This window comes from Schistocerca piceifrons, chromosome 7, assembly GCF_021461385.2.
Source record: "Schistocerca piceifrons isolate TAMUIC-IGC-003096 chromosome 7, iqSchPice1.1, whole genome shotgun sequence".
Classification (NCBI taxonomy): domain Eukaryota; kingdom Metazoa; phylum Arthropoda; class Insecta; order Orthoptera; family Acrididae; genus Schistocerca; species Schistocerca piceifrons.
In genome coordinates this window covers 118,509,335-118,532,078 of record NC_060144.1, presented here as the reverse complement: position 1 = coordinate 118,532,078, position 22,744 = coordinate 118,509,335, and the positions used below count along the sequence as shown (strand labels likewise).

The following is a 22,744-nucleotide window of genomic DNA, read 5'->3' as shown; positions in this document are numbered from 1 at the left end:
TCCTGCTTGTCGATTAAATATCTGGGCATATATGTGGGACACACACATAAATAACTTGTCTAGAAAACTATCATCTGTTTGCTGTGGCCTAAGAATTTTAAAGGCTAAAACAAGCAAAACAATAGTACTGCAGGCGTACTATGCACAGCTCCATTCACTAGTCCGATATGGGATCATTTTCTGGGGATACTCAACTCACATTGTAAAAGTTTTTAGAAAGCAAAAAAGAGCTCTAAGAGTAATTTGTGGTCTTAAAAAGATGGAGTACTGTAAATCAAATTTTTCTGAGCTTGGTGTTCTAAATGTTCCAAGTTTATTCATTTATGAAACTATCTTGTTCACTAGGGACTACCTCCTGAAAACAAACTGCTACAGAATAAAAATGTACACAACTACAGTACCAGAAGGAAATCAAATACACATAAAAAATATCACAGAACCACCACCTATCAGACGAGCATAATTAACATTTGTGTAATACTAATCAATAAGATACCAGAGGAAATAAAAAATGCTACTCATCCAATATTTAAAGCTTAACTAAGTGCATTTCTAATAATGCACTGTTTCTATTCTGTCAGAGAATTTCTGAATACATAATAAAATTAATTGTAATAGGTATCTATTCTTAATTTGCCTACTATTTTGCTAATACTATGTATTATTGTAACTTATCTTTGACCTGTCCAATATCAGTTGTACAATTTGTGCTGTATGATAAAACTGGACCAATAAAAAATCAAATCCAATCAAATAAAAAAATTTAAAATGTTGTCATAAACTACTCATTAAGAGATACAACCTTATGTCAAATGTTTAAGACAGTAGACAATTATTACAGCTAGAAAATGTGTATATGTTTAAGCAATGGAACTCGCAGCACACAAATACCCGCATTACATTCATTTATAAATGAGGGTGGCAGTTAGTGACTTGCCAAAGCTTTACATGTAATTTCCAGCCTTTCCTAAGCTTTGTCTCAATTGCTTGCTTAACATTAAACACTTAACATATTAACTCATTTGTTAAGTAATCAGAAGTATGAAGCTGTTTTATAGCTGGGAATTCGATTCTTAACAGAATTGGGGTTCACCAGTACCATCAGAAAGTGTTTCTTAACACTTAAATTTACGTTCAATGTACGCAAATTTCTCTTACTCAGAAATCCTTCGCTTGCTATTGTCAGTCTTACATGTCATATCCACTCAAATTCTGTCCTAATTGCATATTTTGCTGCCTACATACCAAAACTCTTACAGTTATTAGGGTTTTATATCCTAATCTAATTTCCTCAGCATTGCCTGATTTAATTTGACAACTTTCAATTACTCATATTTCATTTTTGTTGATTTTATATCTTGTAACTTCTTCTCAAGATGTTATCCATTCCATTCAGTTGCTTTTCCAGGTCTTTTGCTATCTCTAACAACTACAATGTCATCAGCAAACTTTAAGTAAAATCTTAGGATGCTGTATTACAAAGTATCACATTGCAGTAGCAGAAGCCGTCATTGCCTGAATGTAACAGAGAAAGTGGATATGTGGTAGAAGTAGTTCTTTAGTTTTTTTTCCCAATTTCCTTCTGAATCCATGATAAGCTCCTCAATACAGAGATCAACAAGCATCCTAAGTCCATCCAACAACATGAAGTGCTCAAGTGTCTGTAAAACATGCACTGGGTTAAAAACTTCGTACAATGTCTTCTTAACTCGTCTGGGAATGGTGTCTATAGTTGCTATATAATTACTGTAGGTATTTTCGATCCACCTATGCAGGATTAAAATTTCAGTGGTCACATTTTCTTCCTGCTTACACCCAGAAATGTCTGCATCCAAGTTTGTCTTTGGGACTGACCTTTTTGGTATATGTTCACTTTCATTTGCAGCACTATAAATGCTTGATGTAACACAAAAATAAACACTGTACCACTATTTTTACACATACATGTTTGTTTACTGACCAAATGTTCAGTTTAGGACAAAACAGTAGTGAAGTAGCACAACAAAGGGAAGAAAGTAACGAGTTGAGATGTCTAAAATTAGCATTATACATATAACAATGCCTCTCACAGAGAGATAAGGCTACATCACATACATAAAGACTGTGAGAATAATTAATCTATATATGGGCATTTTGATTACAATCTCTTATATAAGTTAGATACCAGGCAACTGCGTCCCAGATTGCTAATGCACTACACATGAAAATAGCAGTGGATACAAAAGCTATGGTATTTTTTCCATTTCAAACTGCATAAGCAACTCTGCAAAATATTTTGTGGCAGTCAACATTTCATATACATCAGAATACATATTCCGCAAGGCCCAGCATATGGCATGTGGTGGAGGGTATCCTGTACCACTACTGGTCATTTCCTTTTCCATTAGCAAATAGAGGCATGTGGCAGCAAAATCGTTCTGCAGTCAACTTCAAATGCTGGATCTCTAAATTTTTTCAATACTACTCCTGGGAAAGAGTATCACCTTCCCTACAGGGATTCCCATTTGAGTTCCCAAAGAATCACTGTTATACTTGCATGTTGATTGAACCTACCAGTAACAGATCTTGCAGGCTACCTCTGAACTGCTTCAATGTCTTCCTTTAATCCAAACTGGTAGGGATCCCAAACACCCTAGCAGTAGCACCAGTGCCCTATATGCAGTTCCCTTTACAGATTAAACACATTTTCCTAGAATTCTCCCTACAAACCAAAGTCGACCATATGCCTTCCCTAACACAATCCTCACGGCTCTTTCCATTTCATATCACAGTCACAAAGTTCAGGTGATACCCCATATAAGTGTACTTTTGACAATAAGCGTAGGTGTGGTAATGAGTCGGATGCTTTTCAGAAATCAAGAAACACTTGCCTTGATCCAAAGCTTTCAGTATGTCATGAGAAAAGTGTGAGTTGGGTTTCACATGATTGATGTTTTAAAAAATCTTGCTGATCCCCTTGGAATTCCCACTTCTGCTAAAGTTCTTTGCTGTGATGCCGGAGGGAGGTGTTCGGCATTTCCTGCTGAACTGACTCGCAGCTTCACAGTTGCAGATCCCAAAAATTGATCGTGGCAAATCGCTCGTAAGTGTGGAGAGAGAGAACAACAGCACGCGGAAGAAGAAGAAGAAGAAGAAGAAGAAGAAGAAGAAATAATAATAATTAGTAACTCCTCATCGTCAGAAGTCAGTCTATCCATTGTCCGCTCTATCAACTGCCCATAAAAAACCAATAGAAACCCAACCATTTTGTATTGTTCCTCACAGAAAATGTAAAATCCCAGGTATGCATAAAAGGATAAATATGTATCTTTTTTCTATAAGAAAAAACTGTGTGTTATCAATACTTTTAAAAAAATTCCAGTTATCCACATCACAACTTTTGAGTGCTATATTTCTGCTTTCGTAAACTAGGATACGATTTAGGTATTAAATGAGCTAGAAAAGTGAGAGGTACAGATTATAAAATAGTGTAAGAGGAATGTCTTTGGAGAAACTAAAGAAGAAATACCAAAGCTATTTACTTGAACTTCAGACAGACATTATTCTGCTGAATTTGCAAAGTATGCAAATTCTCACTGGGGTATATTTCTTAACCGTGTCAGCATTGTATAGTCCCTTTTCCTGGTATCTATCTGGATCAACCAGGAACAGTGCCTTAGGGTGTGGTATTTCTACCACCTTAAATGGTCCACAATATGGTGGAAGAACTAATTCATCTTGGCCTTTAAGTTAGAACTGGGACAGACCTTCTTCACTGAAACTAAGTCATCTGCGTTAAATATGGATACATCTGCCATATTGTTAAACTTACATAGTCTGGTGTGTGCTGACTTAATTAACTTACTTCTTATCTTACTCTACATTACCCTTAAAAAGTATTGATGCACCTTTTGATCAGGTTTCAACTTTGGAAACTAAACTTTATTCCATTTCCTATTTGAATATCATCAAAAACTCATCACTCACACCAACATTATTATTAGTCTCATTAGTTCTAAATTCAATTTTTGCATTTTCTGAGGCGTCTCACAATTTTCTGTATTTATTTCCTGTGATCTATAGTATCGCCGACAGAATTGGTTTTAGTACTAGTAGATTCAAGTGTATCCTGTTGTTTCTTTTGTACAGACTCCTGTAATCTCTCTTTCGAACTAGTCAAGATTGTTAGGAGCCCCAAAATTTCATTCGATAAATTTCCCTATTCTGTAACATTTTGACCAGCTCCTGTGTACCTGAGATTTGGTCGACTAAGGTTTGTACATTATTATGAACTTATTTTGTACTTCATTCCTCACTCTGTGAATGTCCTTTGTACTTTGCAAAGCAAATTATTCAATTCTTCCTTGCAAAGCAAATTATTCAATTCTTCCTCCCTGGCACTAATTTTATGTCCTTGTATGTTAACTATGGATATTAACTCTTTAAACTCTCCTTTCTGTGATTTAATTGCCATTAACTTGGTAGTGGTAGCCTTGTACTTTTGATTGCTACTTTCTTCTAGCTTCTAAAGAGTAACATCTGCTTGAGTTTGAATGGTAACTTTGAGTTTGGCTTTAAGGGCTTCCTGTGAGTTCTATAACATGTCTTCTAATTCCTTGTTGTTTTCCTGCATAGCTTTCACTGTTCTGTACCACAAATGGATTAAACCATTCTGGTGCCTCGGCTGCCAGGTTTAGAGTCATCACAGGCATACACTACTAATTAAAACCCCATCTAATTAGTTAAACTACATGTTCACTGAGTTTCTTCATTGCAGACATCATTGACTAATCCTGTAAGTTCTCGGACTCAAAACAATAGAATTTTTTTAAGAAAAGTGCAAAACTGACAGAATCACAGCTCACTTGATGTGTAGAGCAACGAACTGGGGACACTACCATTGACTGCATAGATGAAGCTGGTGTGTCATGTTGAGAAACTGATAGGTGAATGCTACACTGGCGGTGAGCCACTGGTGCGATATGCTGTGAAAACGCGCGCCACTGTAGTCGGTGTGTCAAGTTGAACTGCAAGTCATCTGGTCTGCCTGCTGCTATCCTGTAGTTACTCTTCCTCACCAAACCGGCCGCAAATTTTTCCATGTTGTTATTTTGTGTGTGTGTGTGTGTGTGTGTGTGTGTGTGTGTTCATGTGGTTTGGCTACTGAATACCACTGCTATTCGCAAACTTATTCTTCTTGACTTCGTCTCCAAGCAGGGTGATGCTGTAAGTGTGTGTCTCACTGCTTTCAGCTACTAATTACTGAACGCATCTTCAGTGTTAGTCTTCTGTGTTGTTTCTACTATGGGCATAAATTGTGAAGACAGATCCAAATATCAGTAACTCTGAAATTCAGATACATTGGTCTGCCCACATCAAATTCAACTTTAGATCTAAGATTTCTAATTGTCATTTGCCTTGAGCATTTACATTGTAGAATGGCTATTTTCTCTCAGGTGCCCATGACACTTTCAAGGGGTGTCTCTGAGGCATAAGTCTCCACATCCAGCATGTGCTACCGCGCTCATCACATCGTGCCTTGCCCCTTTCGTGTTGTCACTGCATATGCACCATCGGGAAAGATTACAGATTGAGGCGTGCAGTGTTTAAAATGTTTATAAGATGGACAACCATCTTTCCCAAGTGTGAGCCTCCTCATTTGAACATAGATCATTCTCACGAATAACACGTGTTAAACTACAGTATGTTGTATTTTGAAGGGGATCACACTATCACATCAGGATCATTACACAATACAAAGACTAACAATAATTCTGTATAACATGAATCCAAAACATGTCAGGCAGACTTCTATGAACTTCAACAAAATGTGCACAATGTTACAATGGTGTAAAATCTGAAGTCTGTACGTTGTGTGCTGCAGTTGTTATGCAACAATTTTACTGCCATGACCTCTGATACCTTGGTAGTTCACAATTAAATTGTGAAATTTGTAACCATTTTGGTTTTGTAGTTTTAGCAGAAACACAGACCGAAATACGTCAGGATGACCTGTGATCAAAGACGTCCCCCGCCCCCCCCCCCCCCCCTTTTTTTTTTTACTAGTCATCAAGACCTGATATTTCCTCCCTCAGTGAACAACATACAGCTGTAGAAAATAACAAAAAATGTCAGATTAATTTGAGTTCCAGCAGAACATGAGCACGTTTTCAATGCAACTACACCTTGTCATCATTGCTTAGGAACGTGTATGCCCACATTACAAAACTAAATGATGTTTTTAGGGGGTTTAGAACATGGACTTTGTAATGAAAACAGTTTCAAAGTGTTTGCAGAAGGTTCTTTTTTTGCAATTACCTCCATAGACATAAAAAGCAGAACTTCATTTATTTCAAGCCTCCGGTTTTTTGGCCTGCTTTGTTTCAGATTATCTGTATGAAAATTGCTCAGGAAATCTTTTTTATCATTGTTTTGCCTAAGAGAGAACAAACAATTGTACAAGATGGCATAGTTTTGTTTCTTTCAAGAACATATTGTTGGAGATATTATGTCTCAAAGACGCCAAAAGCTCATGGATGCACTGTTGATAGTTGCACTATGTGGTCAAACAAAAGGTTATAGCTTCAGAAGTATTGAATTAGTGATTGTGAAACTTTAGAAATGTTCATAAAAAAGTTCAAAAAAATCCATGATAGTCATGTGCGATGCTCTGGACCAGAGGTGGCAAAGATTTCGGCTCATTGGGCATGTCCGGGTATGAGTCCCAAAGCACTCGGTCTCACCATCACTGTCACACCAAGCTCTGAGTGTGAGGAGGGGGAAGAGGGGAAAACAAATGCATTTAAACGGCAATAAGAGTACACTGCATATGACTTGGTTTTATATTTCATGTTTGTCAACAACATAGATCACAAACATAACAAGTTTTCAGTATTTATTATTTTTGGTGCACTGAAGACATGTCATAATTTTTGTCTGCTACAAACTGTGGGCAGATACAGACTGTTTCACAGAGTTTTGAAATCAAGTTGCCACGTAATTGTGGCTTAATTACTTTCATTATCAAAAAGGAGGTCTTTCACACAAATGTCTGTTGAAATATTTTGCAACCTCATTATGGAGACTTGGAAAATCTACCGGAGAAAAGTAATGTAGACATCCTGGACAGTTTTAATGCAAAAAGATTTGTGATTAAAACTGGAATTACCTTGCAGGCCAGTCAATCTGCACATGGACAGGGACACTTTCAACTGAAACAGCAAATGGTCTCGAAAATAGCTCGAAAACACATGTAAGATTGACATTGTCCTCAAAACCTTTATAAAAGTATTGTTGTAACTCTTGCAGGGCCACAGTGAATTCTTCAAACCTTGTGCTTGCTTTAACAGCAGTGAGCTTAGGGAACTTTTGTCATAATTTGTCCCTTCTACAATTTTCTTTTTAAATGCATTCCCTTTAAATCAGAAGGAAGTTACCTTGCAGTGTCTACTGTGGGCAGTGTGCAGTCTACATCTACATCTACATCTACATTGATACTCCGCAAGCCACCCAACGGTGTGTGGCGGAGGGCACTTTACGTGCCACTGTCATTACCTCCCTTTCCTGTTCCAGTCGCGTATGGTTCGCGGGAAGAACGACTGTCTGAAAGCCTCCGTGCGCGCTCTAATCTCTCTAATTTTACATTCGTGATCTCCTCGGGAAGTATAAGTAGGGGGAAGCAATATATTCGATACCTCATCCAGAAACGCACCCTCTCGAAACCTGGCGAGCAAGCTACACCGCGATGCAGAGCGCCTCTCTTGCAGAGTCTGCCACTTGAGTTCGCTAAACATCTCCGTAACGCTATCACGGTTACCAAATAACCCAGTGACGAAACGCGCCGCTCTTCTTTGGATCTTCTCTATCTCCTCCGTCAACCCGACCTGGTACGGATCCCACACTGATGAGCAGTCAAGTCCACTAAAAATGTGAAAGCTACAATCCATTCCAGATGTTCTGATTTACATTTGCGCACTCATTTTTCCTTCATAAATTCAACAGTAGTGACATTTAAAGCAAAAAATTGTTCCAGGCATGTCCCTTGACTTAAGAAATGTACTTCGTGGTAATAGATGAAGTCCCCATAATCTTCAATTAGTTCTATTGTGAACTGTTGCAACTGAAAATTGAACAATAGGTGTGACTTCAGAAATTTTACTATTCAATTTTACTATTCATGCCATCAATTTGTTCAAGTGCTCCATGCCTGCAAAATTAGCACGAAGTGCTTCTTGACATATGGAACAAAGAATCCTGTTTGTCAACAGATTTAATTTTTTGTTGTTTCATTGTCATCTAAAAGTTTAAATTTTTTCTCCAAGGTACTATAATGTCAATTTTGTAGCAGTACATGTCACTTATGCGAATTGAGAATTCTCATCCCTCTTTTCGGTCATTTTCATTTTGAGACACTGGATTGCGAGACTGTCTGTTTTTGTGCAAACAGCCATTGGACCTGTGTTAGTACTCTAGCTATTGTCATCATCATCAAATAGTAGTGCCATTGGCCAGTCTGCCTAAGATCTGTTCATGCTGCTATTCTAGCTTTCATTTTGCTATAGGATTTTTTTTTATAAAAGGACCAACTTTTTACACTCATTTCCAGATCGCTGATGTAGGCTTGCTTATTAGTTTCTTTATAATGTGCTGAGTGAACTATGATATGGGACCCATCGTGCAATTTTTTCCTGGTGAAGTGAGTTTTTTGATTTGCCAGTCCATTGAACTAGAAATAATTTGTCTTGTTTGTTTTTTTGTAAGAAGTTGTGGTCAAATGAAAAATGTGTTGGTTGTTCAGTGTTGGCACTGATCAGTTACTCTCTTCAAATGCAACAAAAACCGTAGTTGTGTGTCTGCATAATTACGTTTAATGTTCTTTTATCATCACGTGGAGACAATTTTTTTTTTCTTCTCTATACATACAAGATTACCTGTTTGTCAGATTTTAGTTAACTGTTAATCTGTTAATGCAACATCTGACCATAATTAGTTTTAAATTATTCGTCATTATTTCCTGTCTCTAGTGAATTCAATTAAAAGGTGTCTCCTTCTCTGTGTCTTATCCTTGGCATTATTAAGGTCATTTACTATGAGATTATAACTGAAATGTTATTCACAGTCATAGCATCATTTTTGTATGTCAAGAAATGCATGTATTACAAACATTGTACCAAACAGGTAGGATTAACATTGTTAAAAATTCAGTGTTACATTATTCTTTATATTTTTGTTTTGAAAATATCTGCTCACAAGATCAGATGTTTCTTAAGTTGTATGTAAAACTAACTTCTAGTTTCATGACTAATTTTGCATATTAAAGTATTTGAATACAACATGTACTACTAAATGTTTAATCATTGCAGGTTCTGAATCAAGTCAGCATTTTATTGAGAGAACTATGCAGGTTGCACTGTGTACCTGAACCACCAGATATTGCACTGCTGAAATTGCCTGGTCCCCAGGGCTCCTATCGTCTTCCTGATCGACATGATGATGACAGGGAAATGGATGATGAAGATGAAGATGAAGACGATGATGATGGTGATGATCTGCATCTTGACATGGATGAAGGAGAAAGTGTTGCTAAAAGCAAGGTAAATCAAATCTTGCAAATTTACTGTTAGTGTTTGAAGTGTATGCTGTATTCGACAAATGCAGTGTGCAGTGGGAAGGGTTTGAAGTTGATTTAACAGCTTGTAAGCTTGCTTACGTGCCAATTGTGTTCCTCAGTAATCCTTCTTTTCAATGTTTTCATTTGTCGATTGTTTTAAAAATCACTTCATAATCCGTAGTCACATACAGCATAGTGGGGGTGGATTATATTTATTAACATTGACAGTCACAGTGGTAATCCACATCCTATTACTCTTCATAAGTTTTGTACATCAGAGCAGTAAGCTCTCATACGTGTGGCAGTAATGCGTCATTTACACACAAGACTTTGCCGTGCAACTTGACATTGTGAATGCTTGGTGCTGACCGATATTGATATAATTGATACTGCCATAGTATCAGAACTTAATGACTGCTAAGTACCAATTGACTTTGTGCTCAATGCCTACTTAAAGACATGCATAGAACAGTTATCAGATGTCGAATTACAAAGAAAGCTATTATATTTTAGATAGGTATGCAACAGACAGGAAAAGTATAGAATATAGTTACACATTAGTCGTAGATGTTATTTTGATTAACAGTTGGCTGAATGTTCTTCAGTTTATACAAATGCTGGTCATTTTGTATCACCTAAGTATTGGCTGACACCTGGTGAATTTTGTAGCAACTCACATTTTTCAGTTGAAATATTTCATAAAACAACACACTGTTCTAGGAAAATGGTACATTTTGGAAACACTAAAGTTAGGATTGCATGACTGTGACAAAGGAGTTTTGAAATAATCATATTTTGAGATTAAAAAAATCTGAAATTGTAATGACAGTCTTGATTAAAGATAACTTTCAAAATACACTTTCTTCAGAAAAGGTGAGATGTTCTTTAGAAAGATGGGAATTAAAAAATGGTATGTCAGTCCTGAAACACAAAATTATTGGCTGGGTTGAATTTTGAAGTGCGTGTGGTTTTACTGATCAGTAAACTTTGAATATTTTATTAAAATTTGTCTCGTTAAACAATTTATATTATTACCAGCAGCTGGTAAACTGTGCATTTAATAATAAAGTTCTGGAATCAACAGTTTGGATAAATGTTCTAGATTTCACAGATGCATGGTATATGTATTACGTATGTAAAGAAAAAAAAGAAGAAAAGAAATAAAGTATTTACTGTAGGATTGGGATTACAGCAAGTGGAGTGTCCCACCGTACCATGTTTCAAACAGTAACTGTTATCAGCAATGATTTGTGTGTGTGTGTGTGTGTGTGTGTGTGTGTGTGTGTGTGTGTGTGTGTGTGTGTGTGTGTGTTTTGAATTTAATTTTTTGCAGCTCACATCATTGCTTATTTAAAAATAAAAACAGTAGAAAATGGTTATGCCCCATTTACAAAATTTAACTTTTCAGTTTTATTTTGAACACTTTATTTTTGACTTCTAATCAACATATATTTACTTCTATAGAGCTGCTAAGAACATGGAAAAGGTGCCTCTCCAGTTTAGATGAAAAAGTTGGTAAGGTGAGGGCTGAAACATTTTAAGCAAAGGGCTGGAGAATATGATTAAGTGTACATTGAAATTAAATGCAAATACTTACGTACTGTAAATGATAAACTGGCTGCTGAGATGTTATTTTTACCATGCCCTTATTGACATATCATCAAGTTAAGGTAAACTCATAAAAATCTGGTTAAGAAATATTGATTGGAAATACAGAAGTAATAATTTAGCATTATAATATTGTAAGCAAAAAAGTAGGAGAAAGTACGTTTTATAAGGGACAGTGATAGTGTAATCTGTATCTTATTATTTCAGTTATTTTATTAGCAGAATAGTTCATCAGAAGATAGTGCAAAGTCTCCAGGATGTAATGGCTACAGGTTTGGCTGCTTCTTTCTCTAGCAGATTTATGTACAGAGTTTGTGATCAAAATTTAGCAAATTTAAATTTCTGACCCATTATTCTGCTGCCACGATGTGGTGCTCTACATTGCCAATTGTTTTTAGTAAAGAGTCATAATCTCAGAATGGCCAAGATGTTGAAATGAAGTGCATAGATGTGATTGTAGGAGGATTTTGCAGTGGACGCTCAGCAGGAGATGTAATTCACTTTTTTAAATACCCATAATCCACAGTTTATGATGGCGTGAACAATTAGTGTGTACTGGCAGGGGTTCCTCACTTGAAAGAATGCATCATGAGGGCCTCTGAAGTCATTGAAAGAGCTGAAATGCTGATTTCATAGAATCCAAGCCATTTATGAGCAAAGATTGTAGGTGTAAGCAAATCAACAATGTGTGGAATTGACAAGTTGTATCTTCAATATAAATCAAACACATTAGAGGTAGTCTGAGACTACTAGAGCAGTGTGTGCCTGCTACTGACTGCCACTTTCTTTATCGTCATTGAAAAATGGTTTTGCAGAGTTAATAAGAATATCTTCTGAATAGTATTTTTATGGTAGAAATGACAGTTCGCTTGCACGCAATACAGAGTATGTCTATGTTGGCAGAACTAAATTCCCAAGATCTTACATGTGCCAAGTGTTGGGTCCGAGGGTCATGCCATACCCCACATTTATTTTAAAACCAGTAAACGGTCATAACACAGTATATGCAAACGTTGTTTTCAGTGTTGTGAAGCTGTTAATGGAAACAGTGGCATCTGGAACTCTGTTTTCTAGAAAGATGGTACCCCAGTTCATACAAGCCATTTGACAAAAAAAAAAAAAAAAAAACTGGATCCCAGACAGTTTATGTTTTTTGTCTAAGATATTTTTGCCTTTCCAACTGCCTAGATTTAAATCTTCTTGATTGCTGTGTGTGTGTGGAGCATAGTCGAAAGAACCTCCAATGAATCTTGACATTCCAGTGTGGCTCTAACAAACCCTGCCATTAAAGCAGCATTTGCTGATGCTCTGATACATTATGTCATGCGTGTATGTGATTCAGACTAGTATTGGAGGCCATTAATCAAGACAAAGCGTGCTACATGAATGATTGTACTGTATATCCTGTAAACTGATTCTTTTGTAATATGTCGTATTTTTTTCAATAAAATTATGTTAAAGAAGCTTTTGAATTTGTTCAGATTTTGGTGACATGCTCAGTATTTCTGCAGTAGCATTGAGGTGTGGGGGTGGGAACTAAGTAAAATGGCTCATGTTTTGGAAGTGAACCATACAGTGGGTCATTAAAGTTTGTTTTACCTCAGTAGTGTGTGTACATTTCAAGCCTGGGAATCGATGGATCATGCAACAACTCTGCACACTTCCTTTGCCTTCTGGCTGCTTCTTCAAGTAATGTGGAATTGGCAGTAAAACATTAACACAGCACAATAGAAGTTGGTACATCACGTTTTTAATTTTGTGTGTCTGTATAAACCAAGTCCTGCGTTGCGCGATTTAAGTTTCAGCTGAATTTCAGTTGAAGTCACAGAGACCTAGAAACATTCGTCAGTTTTAACTGTGGTGCAAATATTTTCCATGATGTGGGTGGTTCAGTATCTGCTGCTGACATGACATCTCCACTTTCCACAGCTTTTTTAACATGGTATGAAGCAAAATTTTTTGTACATTCACCTTTAAATGGTTCAAGAATAGTAGTGACTAATTTGCTACATTTGTTTCTAAACAATAAAATGAAAAATTTTAGTATTTATCTGTTGCCAAATCATAACATATTCTTCTGACTTTTGTAGTTACAATGGGTGTCTTTAGTGATGGTGGAAATGCATAGATATGTTAATTGGCTTTCCTGCAACTGACTCCAATTTGTGTAATATTTTCTAATGATGCAAATGATAAAAGAAAATTGAACACATTTTAACGTTGTGTCCAAAGAGAGGCCATCTGTCTTGAAAAGCGGGTATGAAAGAAATGGATATTATATGTACAACTCTTCAATTTGTACCTGTAGGAGGAGTGTCTTTCTTGATTAGCAGTGAGGTGAGAAGCACATTGGCAGATAGGTTTTCGTTTGAGAAAGACTATTTGCAGTAATGTAAGAGAAGAGTTAATGGAAACAGTATTTTCACCTAATTTTGTTATGACTACTTAAGGTCAGTTTAATGTCCATTTTTTAAATTAAATATATGGTCAGCCTGCTGCTGCTCATCATTTCTAAGCCATGCTTAGAAAAATGTACAGTCTTAGTGTCTTGTGCATAGTTTGTGAAATACAGAACATTAAGTAATGTTAGCCATAATAGTTATGTTAGTTTTGGAGAACTGAAATTTTGATTTCTTGCTACTACAGTAGTGTGAAGTGCTTTTCCTCTTAGGCAGAAATGGATAAATATTGCAGTTGCAGTATTGAAAAATAGATCAAACAAACTGTTATGTGCAATGAGAAAAGAGGTGTTACAGGAACAGCGCGACAGTGTAAAATTTAAGAGAGTTGCAGCTACAATGAAAGAAAGAGTTTTTATTGTATGAACAGCTTGTACTTGTATTCTACTGTATTTGGACAGAATAATATAAAGTTTCGTTTATATTGTTCTTAATTGTAAGCTATATGCCACTTTCCTTCTGTATGGGCAATAATTTTCTTATTTTTGTAAAGGTGGAAGAGATGGACACAGAACATCTGGCAACACTTGAGAGACTTAGACAGAACCAGCGGCAAGATTACCTTCGGGGTTCTGTTTCAGGATCTGTTCAGGCAACAGACAGGCTAATGAAGGAACTCAGAGATGTGTATCGCTCAGACAGCTTTAAGAAAGGTAGTCAATTTTTGTTTTATGCCACAGGTTTCAATCTTCACTGGGGAGTGTTTTAGCAAATGAATGTTTGTAAGTTTTTACTTGTGGACTTCTATGTTAAGATGTTATTGCAAAATAATTTTGTTTCATATGCTGTGGGCTTTGACTGCTCGTACATAGAGCAAGTTCAAATGTTTTTCCTGAAGTTTAATGAATTATGTTGCGTATTTTAACTGTAGTCATCTGCTAATAAAGATTCCAAGGGATTTGAATTCAAATGGATTTGCCAATTTTAATCAGAGATAGAGATAAAGAACAGTGTAGGAACTATGGTCTAAAATGTCACATTAGAAGACAGTTTTGGTACTATTGAAGCAAGGATGGTAATGAAAACTCTAAAAGTAAACTAATTGGATAGATAATAAATCTACTCACTAGGCAGTGGCAGAACACACGTTTAAAAGACGGTTGTAATTGGCAAGATCTCAAATTCGTGGCCCCTCCTTCAGGCAGGAGGGTTAAAGGGAAAAGAGTAATCTCTGTCTGCATATTACCATGTCCTCCACCTTTGAAGCTCTCAGGTTTTCAAATCTCGTGTGATACAGTCCCCAACAATGAGTCTTTCCTTCTCATCCAGTGCGATAAGTCTCCCCTAACCTGTGATTCTGTGTGACTTCCCAGAATCTACCCCTTTTCCTATACCTCTCCAGTCTTTTTCCTTCAACCTTTCTGCCTGAAGGAGAAGCCACTGGCTCAGAGAGCTTGCCAGTTACGACTGTCTTTTATGTGTATGTTCTGCCACTGCTTGGTGAGTAATTTTTTTCCCATACTATTAAATTACTTTGCCAATAATTGATTTTTTGTTGTTATAAAAGTAAACTATGTCTTTAATGGTATTTGTGATTTGGGGGGAGAGGGGGTCAGGGGTGTCATGTTGATTTCACCAGAGCAGTTTGGAAGTGAACAAAATAATGAGGTGGCAATTGGTATTTAAGATAGCCAGGCAAAGCTAGGAGAAATAAGTGAGTAAGCAGTAGTAGATTTTATTTCTTTTCACACTTATTAAAATACTCCAGGCTATTACACTATGGTTGGATGAATGTCTTATTGGAAATTCAAATGACCACAGCACAATAAGTGGGAATATTTTAATAAGCGTGAAATTTATGGATGTGAAAGATTACAGTTTCCAACTAGTTTTTTTGTTTCACTTAAGTACTTGATAAAATTTGAAACAGCATACATCTTTTCTGCCATTCTGGCTGCCACAACAGTGTGCACTGCGACCTGTATATGCATCAGTTGACACAGTACCTAATGCTTGGAAATGAACCTTCAGCGTTTCAAGTTTAGCAGTATTTGATTAAAAATGGAGTGTTGGGAATATGAATTCTTTCATGTCGTTAATGTTTTTCCTGTGTTGAGCATTGCACTTTGAAATGGTTAGAGCACCACTTTTGACACCAGTGGATGGCAGTAGTATCTTTGGGAGAAGGGGAGAACCACTGTTAGTATCCAGAGGGGGAAGAAGTCTATTCTCCCATTCTTATTGTCTGTCCATTGCCCCATTTATACAATTTGTACACACTAGGTGCAATGAGATAACATAACCTGGTTGTTCTGTCATCAGAAATATATTTATAAAAAAAAATTTACCACAGGAAATAGCATTGTGCAGATAGCTACATAACGGAGATTAATCTGCCAATCTCAGTGCAGTTTAGGAGAGGCATTTTTAGGTTAACTAGGAGGGCTGTGTCAAGCCGGACTGTACACTTATCTTCACATAATTGGTGTTTCATTTAGGCTTCCACCATGAGCAACAGTACAAATACCCAAGCTCTGCAGTGTTCCAATAAGGTGGACAAGGAAGCAACTGAAGTGGAATGTGGATCAATCACTGACGACTGCATTGTCTGACACGTAATAATCATATTTGCAGAGTGCATGGGGCTAGGTTTCAATGCATATATCAGACACATAGTTCCACGAGTTCATTGGGGAAGTGTGGATCAGTCGTGTTTTGGGGTGCTATGATGGATGGAATCTAATAAGCACACACATGTTTACAGACATGGAGATGGCGGCAAACTTATTTTGAGCAGTACCATTTGATCCCAATGTCACACATTTTTATCTAACCACCCACCGAAAAGCAGAAACATAGAGTTGCCAATAGGCACTCACGTAAGGAAGAAAATTTGCTGGCTTTTGGAATTATCCTTCTACAAGCTACAGTCACACACACACACACACACACACACACACACACACACACACACACACACACAGAACTTACTTGTCTCATGAAGGTCTTCACAGACAGGTGATACTCCCTTCCACAAACATAGCCAACAAATGGATTTCCTGTGCCATATCCTGACACACCCTTAACACTTCCACAAACCACAAGAATCAGCTACAAAGGAGCGCACCCCCCCCCCCCCCACCCCCATGTCCTACCTAAGATCCTTCCCACACCTCCTAAAGTGGTGTTCCATTACTCACCCAACGTATACAACATCCTAGTCCATCTCTATGATGATCCCACTCCCACCCCTTTGCCACACGGATCATAACCATTTCGCCCCCTGCGGGTTCGGGGGTTAGAATAGGCCCAAGGTATTTCTGCCTGTCGTAAGAGGCAACTAAAACGAGTTTCACACATTTCGGCCTTTATGTGATGGTTCCCTGTAATGTTTGACTTCCATTTTTCAAAATTTTCCTGAAGAACGAGCCAATTGGGGAAGGGTGCCGTACATGGTGTATTGTGTCCATTGTGCATTGACATCTTTAGCCCACCTTCTCATCGTCGCATGCAGTCCCGCCCATTCTCCTTCTCGTGTGCGAGGACACCTTTCTGGGTTTGTTTTCCACTGTGCACTATGAAGTGTTGATTTCTGTGTGGTGATGACCATGGACTTCTTTGCATCTGACATCCACCACAATAGCCAGTCCGCTGTGTTGGGGCCGCCATGTACCCTGTTGGTTGTAGCCACCTGACCACACAGGGATCGCTCTGCTGATGCCTGCGCTGTTAACTCCCAACGTATGCCAAGGGGTAGATGCCCATCTGCCTGGGGCATCAGGACTCCCAGTAATGGCCATCCTGCCAGTTGCCCTTTGCTGCGGCTGGGTGGCGCATGTGGGGAGGCCCCCTGGCCGAAGTGGGTGGCATTAGGGTGGATGACACGCCATTAAGCATAGTCCATCATCTCTTGCTGGTGGTGAAACACCAGCAGTCTGTAAGCGTTCATGAGCTCAATTCAAGGCACAGAAGTATGACCCCAAATCGTGCCCTTCCCTTGCCACACCATGGGAGGAATGTCAGTCATGGCAGGGGATCTTATTCGCCCCAGTACCTTGTATGTTCGTGAGCTAATGGGGAATCTTTCATGACGATGAAGCCTTAGTTTTTTGTTGAGCATGTAGAGGACAAGTTTGAGGAGGTGGAGGGCTTGTCCAAAATGAGATCAGGGTCAGTTTTGGTCAAAACAGCATCCTCTGCCCAGTCACAGGAATTACTCGCTTGTGACAAGCTGGGGGATGTTTCTTTAACCATCACACCCCATAAGAGCTTAAATATGGTCCAGGGTATCATATTTCACAGGGACCTTGTTTTGCAGTCCGACGATGAGCTGCGCGCCAATTTAGAGCAGTGAGGTGTACATTTTGTCTGGCGTGTCCACCGGGGTCCGAGGATAATTATGTTGCCACCGGTGCCTTTATCTTGGCCTTCGAGGGTGATACATTGCCCGAGAAGGTCAAGGGGATTGTCTACCGCTGTGATGTAAAGCCCTATATCCCTCCCCCGATGTGGTGCTTTAAGTGCTGGAAGTTCAGCCATATGTCTTCCTGCTGTACTTCCAGCATCACATGTTGAGATCGCGGATGCCCATCACATCCCAATACTCAATGTGCCCCGCCTCCCATCTGTGTCAACTGCAGAGAGCACCAATGGCATTGCTCGTCAGAATGCAGGATTCTCCAGAAAGAAAGGAAAAATCATGGAGTACAAGGCCCTGGACTGACTGACCTACACTGAGGCTAAGAGAAAATTTGAACGCCTGCATCCTGTGCGTATGACATCATCTTACGCCGCTGCTACAACAGTTCTGACACCATCAGCTCCGCCAATCCAAGCCATCTCTCAGAGATGGGAAAACTACACCTGTTCCCTTGATGGCAAGGGGCGTTTCCCTCCCTGTTGCTCCTGCAACACCTACTTCGGGAGCAACCCCCCCCCCTCTCCCCCAACCATTGGTGACGCCCGTCCCCACTTCTAAGCTGGAGAAGTGTAAGTCTTCTTCGGCTTCGCTCACTAGGAAGGGGTCCCTTAGGTCACTCCCATCCCAGGTTTCTGCTAGTGGGAAAGATGGCACCCGCCAGTGGCTGAAGAGCCCAAAAGCAGCTGGTTGTAGGGCTTCACGCTCATCCTCTGTCATGGAGACTGAGCCAGTGAAGTCCCCGGTGTTACCATAAATGGCATGTTATCTACCGATGGAAACGCGATTGCCGAGCACTTTTCTTGAGCCTCTGTGTCGAAGAATTAACCCCCAGCCTTTCGCACACTCTAAAAACTGCGGCTGGAAGGGAACGTCTTCTCATCCACTAAACGCTGCAGTGAATCCTATAACGCCCCATTTTCAGAGTGGGAGCTCCTCAGTGCCCTTGAATATTGCCCTGACACAGCTCCTGGGCCTCATCGGATCCACAGGCAGATGATTAAACATATCTCATCTGACCACAAGCGACGTCTCCTCGTCATCTTCAACCGGACCTGGTGCAATGGCATCCTTCCATCGCAATGGCGGGACAGCACTATCATTCTGGTGCGCAAACTCGGTAAAAACCCACTTGATGTGGAAAGCTATGGGCACATGAGCCTCACCAATGTTCTTCGTAAGCTGCTGGAACATATGATATGTCGGCGGTTGGGTTGGGTCCTGGAGTCACGTGGCCTGCTGGCTCGCTCGTCAGGGCGGCTTCCGCCAGGGTCCCTCTAGCGCTGATAATCTTGTGTCCATTGAGTCTGCCATCCGAACAACCTTTTCCAGACAGCAACTCCTGGTTGCCATCTTTTATGACTTACATAAAGCATAAGACACGACTTGGCGACATCATATCTTTGCCACATTGTGTGAGTGGGGTCTCCGGGGCCCACTCCTGATTTTTATCCAAAACTTCCTGTTGCTCTGTACTTTCTGTGTCCAAGTTGGTGCCTCCCATAGTTCCATCGATATCCAGGAGAATGGAGTCCTGCATGGCTTTGTAATAAGTGTTTCTCTATTTTTAGTAGTCATTAACGGTCTAGCAGCAGCTGTCGGGCCATCCATCTCACCTTCCCTGTATGCAGATGATTTCTGTATTTCGTACTGCTGCTTCAGTACTGGTGTTGCTGAGAGGCACCTACAGGGAGCCATCCACAAGGTGCTGTCATGGGCTGTAGCCCACGGCTTCCAGTTTTCAGCCGCGAAGTCGTGTGTTGTGCACTTCTGTCAGTGTCGTACTGTTCATCCGGATCCAGCTCTTTACCTTAATGATGATCCACTCACTGAGTGGAGACACATCGATTCCTAGGACTGGTTTTCAATGCTCGATTGACTTGGCTCCCCATCTTGGTCAGCTTAAGCAGAAGTGTTGGCAGTATCTCAATGCCCTCCATTGCCTCAGCAACACCAATTGGTGTGCAGATCGCTCTATGCTGCTGTGACTCTACAGAGCCCTTGTCCAGTCCCAAATTGACTATGTGAGTGTGGTTCATGGTTTGGCAGTGCCTTCAGAGTTGCATTTACTCAACCCTGTGCACCACTGTGGGATTCAACTAGCAGCAGGAGCTTTTAGGACGAGTCCGGTGACCAGCGTACTGGTGGAGGCTGGTGCCCCTCCATTGCAGATCAGACGTGCGCAATTGCTCGCCAGTTACGCAGCACACATTTGTAGTTCTCCTGAGCATCCGAATTACCGTCTCCTTTTCCCGCCTGCGGCAGCCCATCTCCCTCATCGGCCGCCCAGGTCGGGGCTAACTATTGCGGTTCACATGCAGTCCCTTCTCTCTGAACTGGAGTCCTTCCCCTTATCACCTCTACTTGCAGTACGTTCATGTAGCCTCCATGGTGTACGCCTCGGCTGTAGCTTCGTCTGGGCCTTACATGTAGCCCTAAGGTCTCAATTAACCCTGCGGCTCTCAGCTGTCACTTCCTCTCGATTATTGACGTGTTCCGAGGCTCTGAAGTGGTTTACACCGACGGCTCTATGGCTGATGGTCGAGTTGGCTTTGCCTACATTCATGGTGGCCATATCGAACAGCATTCTTTACCCGATGGCTGCAGTGTATTCACTGCAGAGCTGATGGCCATTTCTCGTGCACTTCAGTATCTCCGTTCATGCCCTGGGGAGTCTTTTCTTTTATGTACTGACTCCTTGAGCAGCCTGAAAACTGTCGATCAGTGCTACCCTCATCTTCCTTTGGTAGCGTCCACCCAGGAGTCCGTCCATGTCCTGGAACCGTCCAGTCATTCAGTGGTGTTTGTCTGGACCCATGGTCACATCGGAATCCCAGGAAATGAACTTGCTGACAGGCTGACCAAACAGGCTACACGGAAACCACTTCTGGAGATGGGCATCCCTGCAACTGACCTGCATTTGTTATTACGCCACAAGGTTTTTCAGCTTTGGAAGACAGAGTGGCAAAATCTCAGTATGCACAACAAACTGCGAGCCATTAAGGGGGCCACAAATGTGTGGGAGTCCTCGATTAGGGTGTCTCGCAGGGACTCTGTGGTTCTCTGCAGGCTCCGCATTGGCCATGCATGGGCGACCCGAGGCTACCTCCTGCGCCGTGAAGACCCACCTCAGTGTCGGTGCGGTGCCCAGTTGACAGTGGTCCATATTCTTCTGCTATGTCCTCCTTTGCTGCCCTATGACTTCATCATCGGTTGCCGGACTTATCATTGATTTTAGCAGACAACACCTCATAGGCTGATTTGGTTCTATGTTTCATCCGTGAGGGTGGGTTTTATCATTCAATCTGAGTTTTAGCACCTGTCCTTTGTCCTTCTGTGTGCTCCACCCTAGTGCTTTTAGGGTGAAGGTTTTAATGTGTTGCATGATGGCTGGCTTTTCATTTTTATATTCATGGTCGGCCAGCCACTGTAATCTGCTTTCTTGTTTTACTCTCTTCTAACTGTTTCTTGCATCTCTGTTGTTCTCTTGTCCTCTTTTGTTCCTTTTAGTGTTCGTTGCCTCTCCTTCGTTCTTGTGGTCTTTCCTTTCTTTCTGTTTTGTGTTATATGTCTCGTCTATTTTATTCTCACACTTGGGGCGTTGTTTTATTAGGAACAAGAGACTGATGACCTCGTAGTTTGGTCCCTTTCCCCCTCTTTTAAACCAACCAGCCATAGCCATTTCGCCGACCGAGGTGCAAGATCTTACCAGATCCGCCCACCCAACACCACCAATTCCAGTCCTGTCATAGGCTTATTCTACATCATTAGAGGCCAGCCCACCTCTGAAAGCAGCTATGTCATATACCAACTCTGCTGCAAACACTGCACAGCTTTTTTTGTCGGTATGACAACCAATCAGCTGTCCACAAGTATGAATGGCCACTGCCGAACTGGTGCCAAAAACAAAGTTGATCAGCTGGTGGCACTATGTGCAGCAGAGCACAGCATGTTCAAAAACAGTGGCTGCTTCACAGCCGGGCCATCTGGGTCCTTCTTCCCTGCACCGTTAGCTTCTCTGAACTACGCAGATAGGAGATCTCCCTACAACTCATCCTCCACTCCTATAATTGTTTTGGCTGCAATCTCAAGTAACCCTCTGTCCCCACACCTTCCACTCAATGGTTTCTCCTTCCTTCCTTCGTCTTGTCATGCCCCTCCCAATTCACATCAACTTCAGCGTGTGCTGCTCTCCGCCAGTCCCAAAAGTTGTGCATTACAAGCCTAACCTATATACCTGCCACCTCTCACTTCCACATTCCTAGCTGGCAAATTGACTGCCTCTTTCCAAGGTGTCCACCCAGGTGGCTCACAACTGTCTTGTAACTGCTTGGCTACCAAGAGCCACTAGCCTTTGCAACATTACTACCTTCCCTTGCTGCAAGCTTATACTTCCACTATCTCTTTCCCCACTGCCTCTCCATCGGATGGTTTTTATGGTGCAAACTCTGCTTGGACCTGGTCCATGATTTGGGATGCATGTTTCCATTTCTGGCACTTTCTTCAACCTTTCATTACATAAATACATTGTCCTCATTGTTAGGTATGACTTGCCACCAATTTTCCAAGTCCTCCAGAAGTGTGGATTGTGCAGGGAAGCTTACCCAATGTGGTGTATGCTCCACCTTTCTGTCTTTCCATTTTTGTACCCTTCCCTTTAGTAATGTAGTACACCCAAAACCCAGCAAGGTAGCCATTCCATTATGTGTGCCTGCGGGTGCAGGGGTCATA

At 40.5% G+C, this 22,744-nt stretch overlaps 1 protein-coding gene across 3 annotated transcripts in view; it reads left to right on the top strand.

The window, feature by feature from the left end:
* Positions 1 to 22,744, top strand: part of LOC124804752 (ubiquitin-conjugating enzyme E2 Q2) — a 72,463-nt gene that overhangs the window by 9,253 nt on the left and 40,466 nt on the right. For all 3 annotated transcript variants that reach the window (XR_007017370.1, XM_047265058.1, XM_047265057.1), the window contains exons 3-4: positions 9,342 to 9,572; positions 14,150 to 14,309. Coding sequence is in view for 2 of the 3 variants with exons in the window: in XM_047265058.1 (XP_047121014.1) it covers positions 9,342 to 9,572; positions 14,150 to 14,309 (391 nt within the window). In the remaining variant the exon portion in view is untranslated. The remainder of the gene's footprint in view (positions 1 to 9,341; positions 9,573 to 14,149; positions 14,310 to 22,744) is intronic.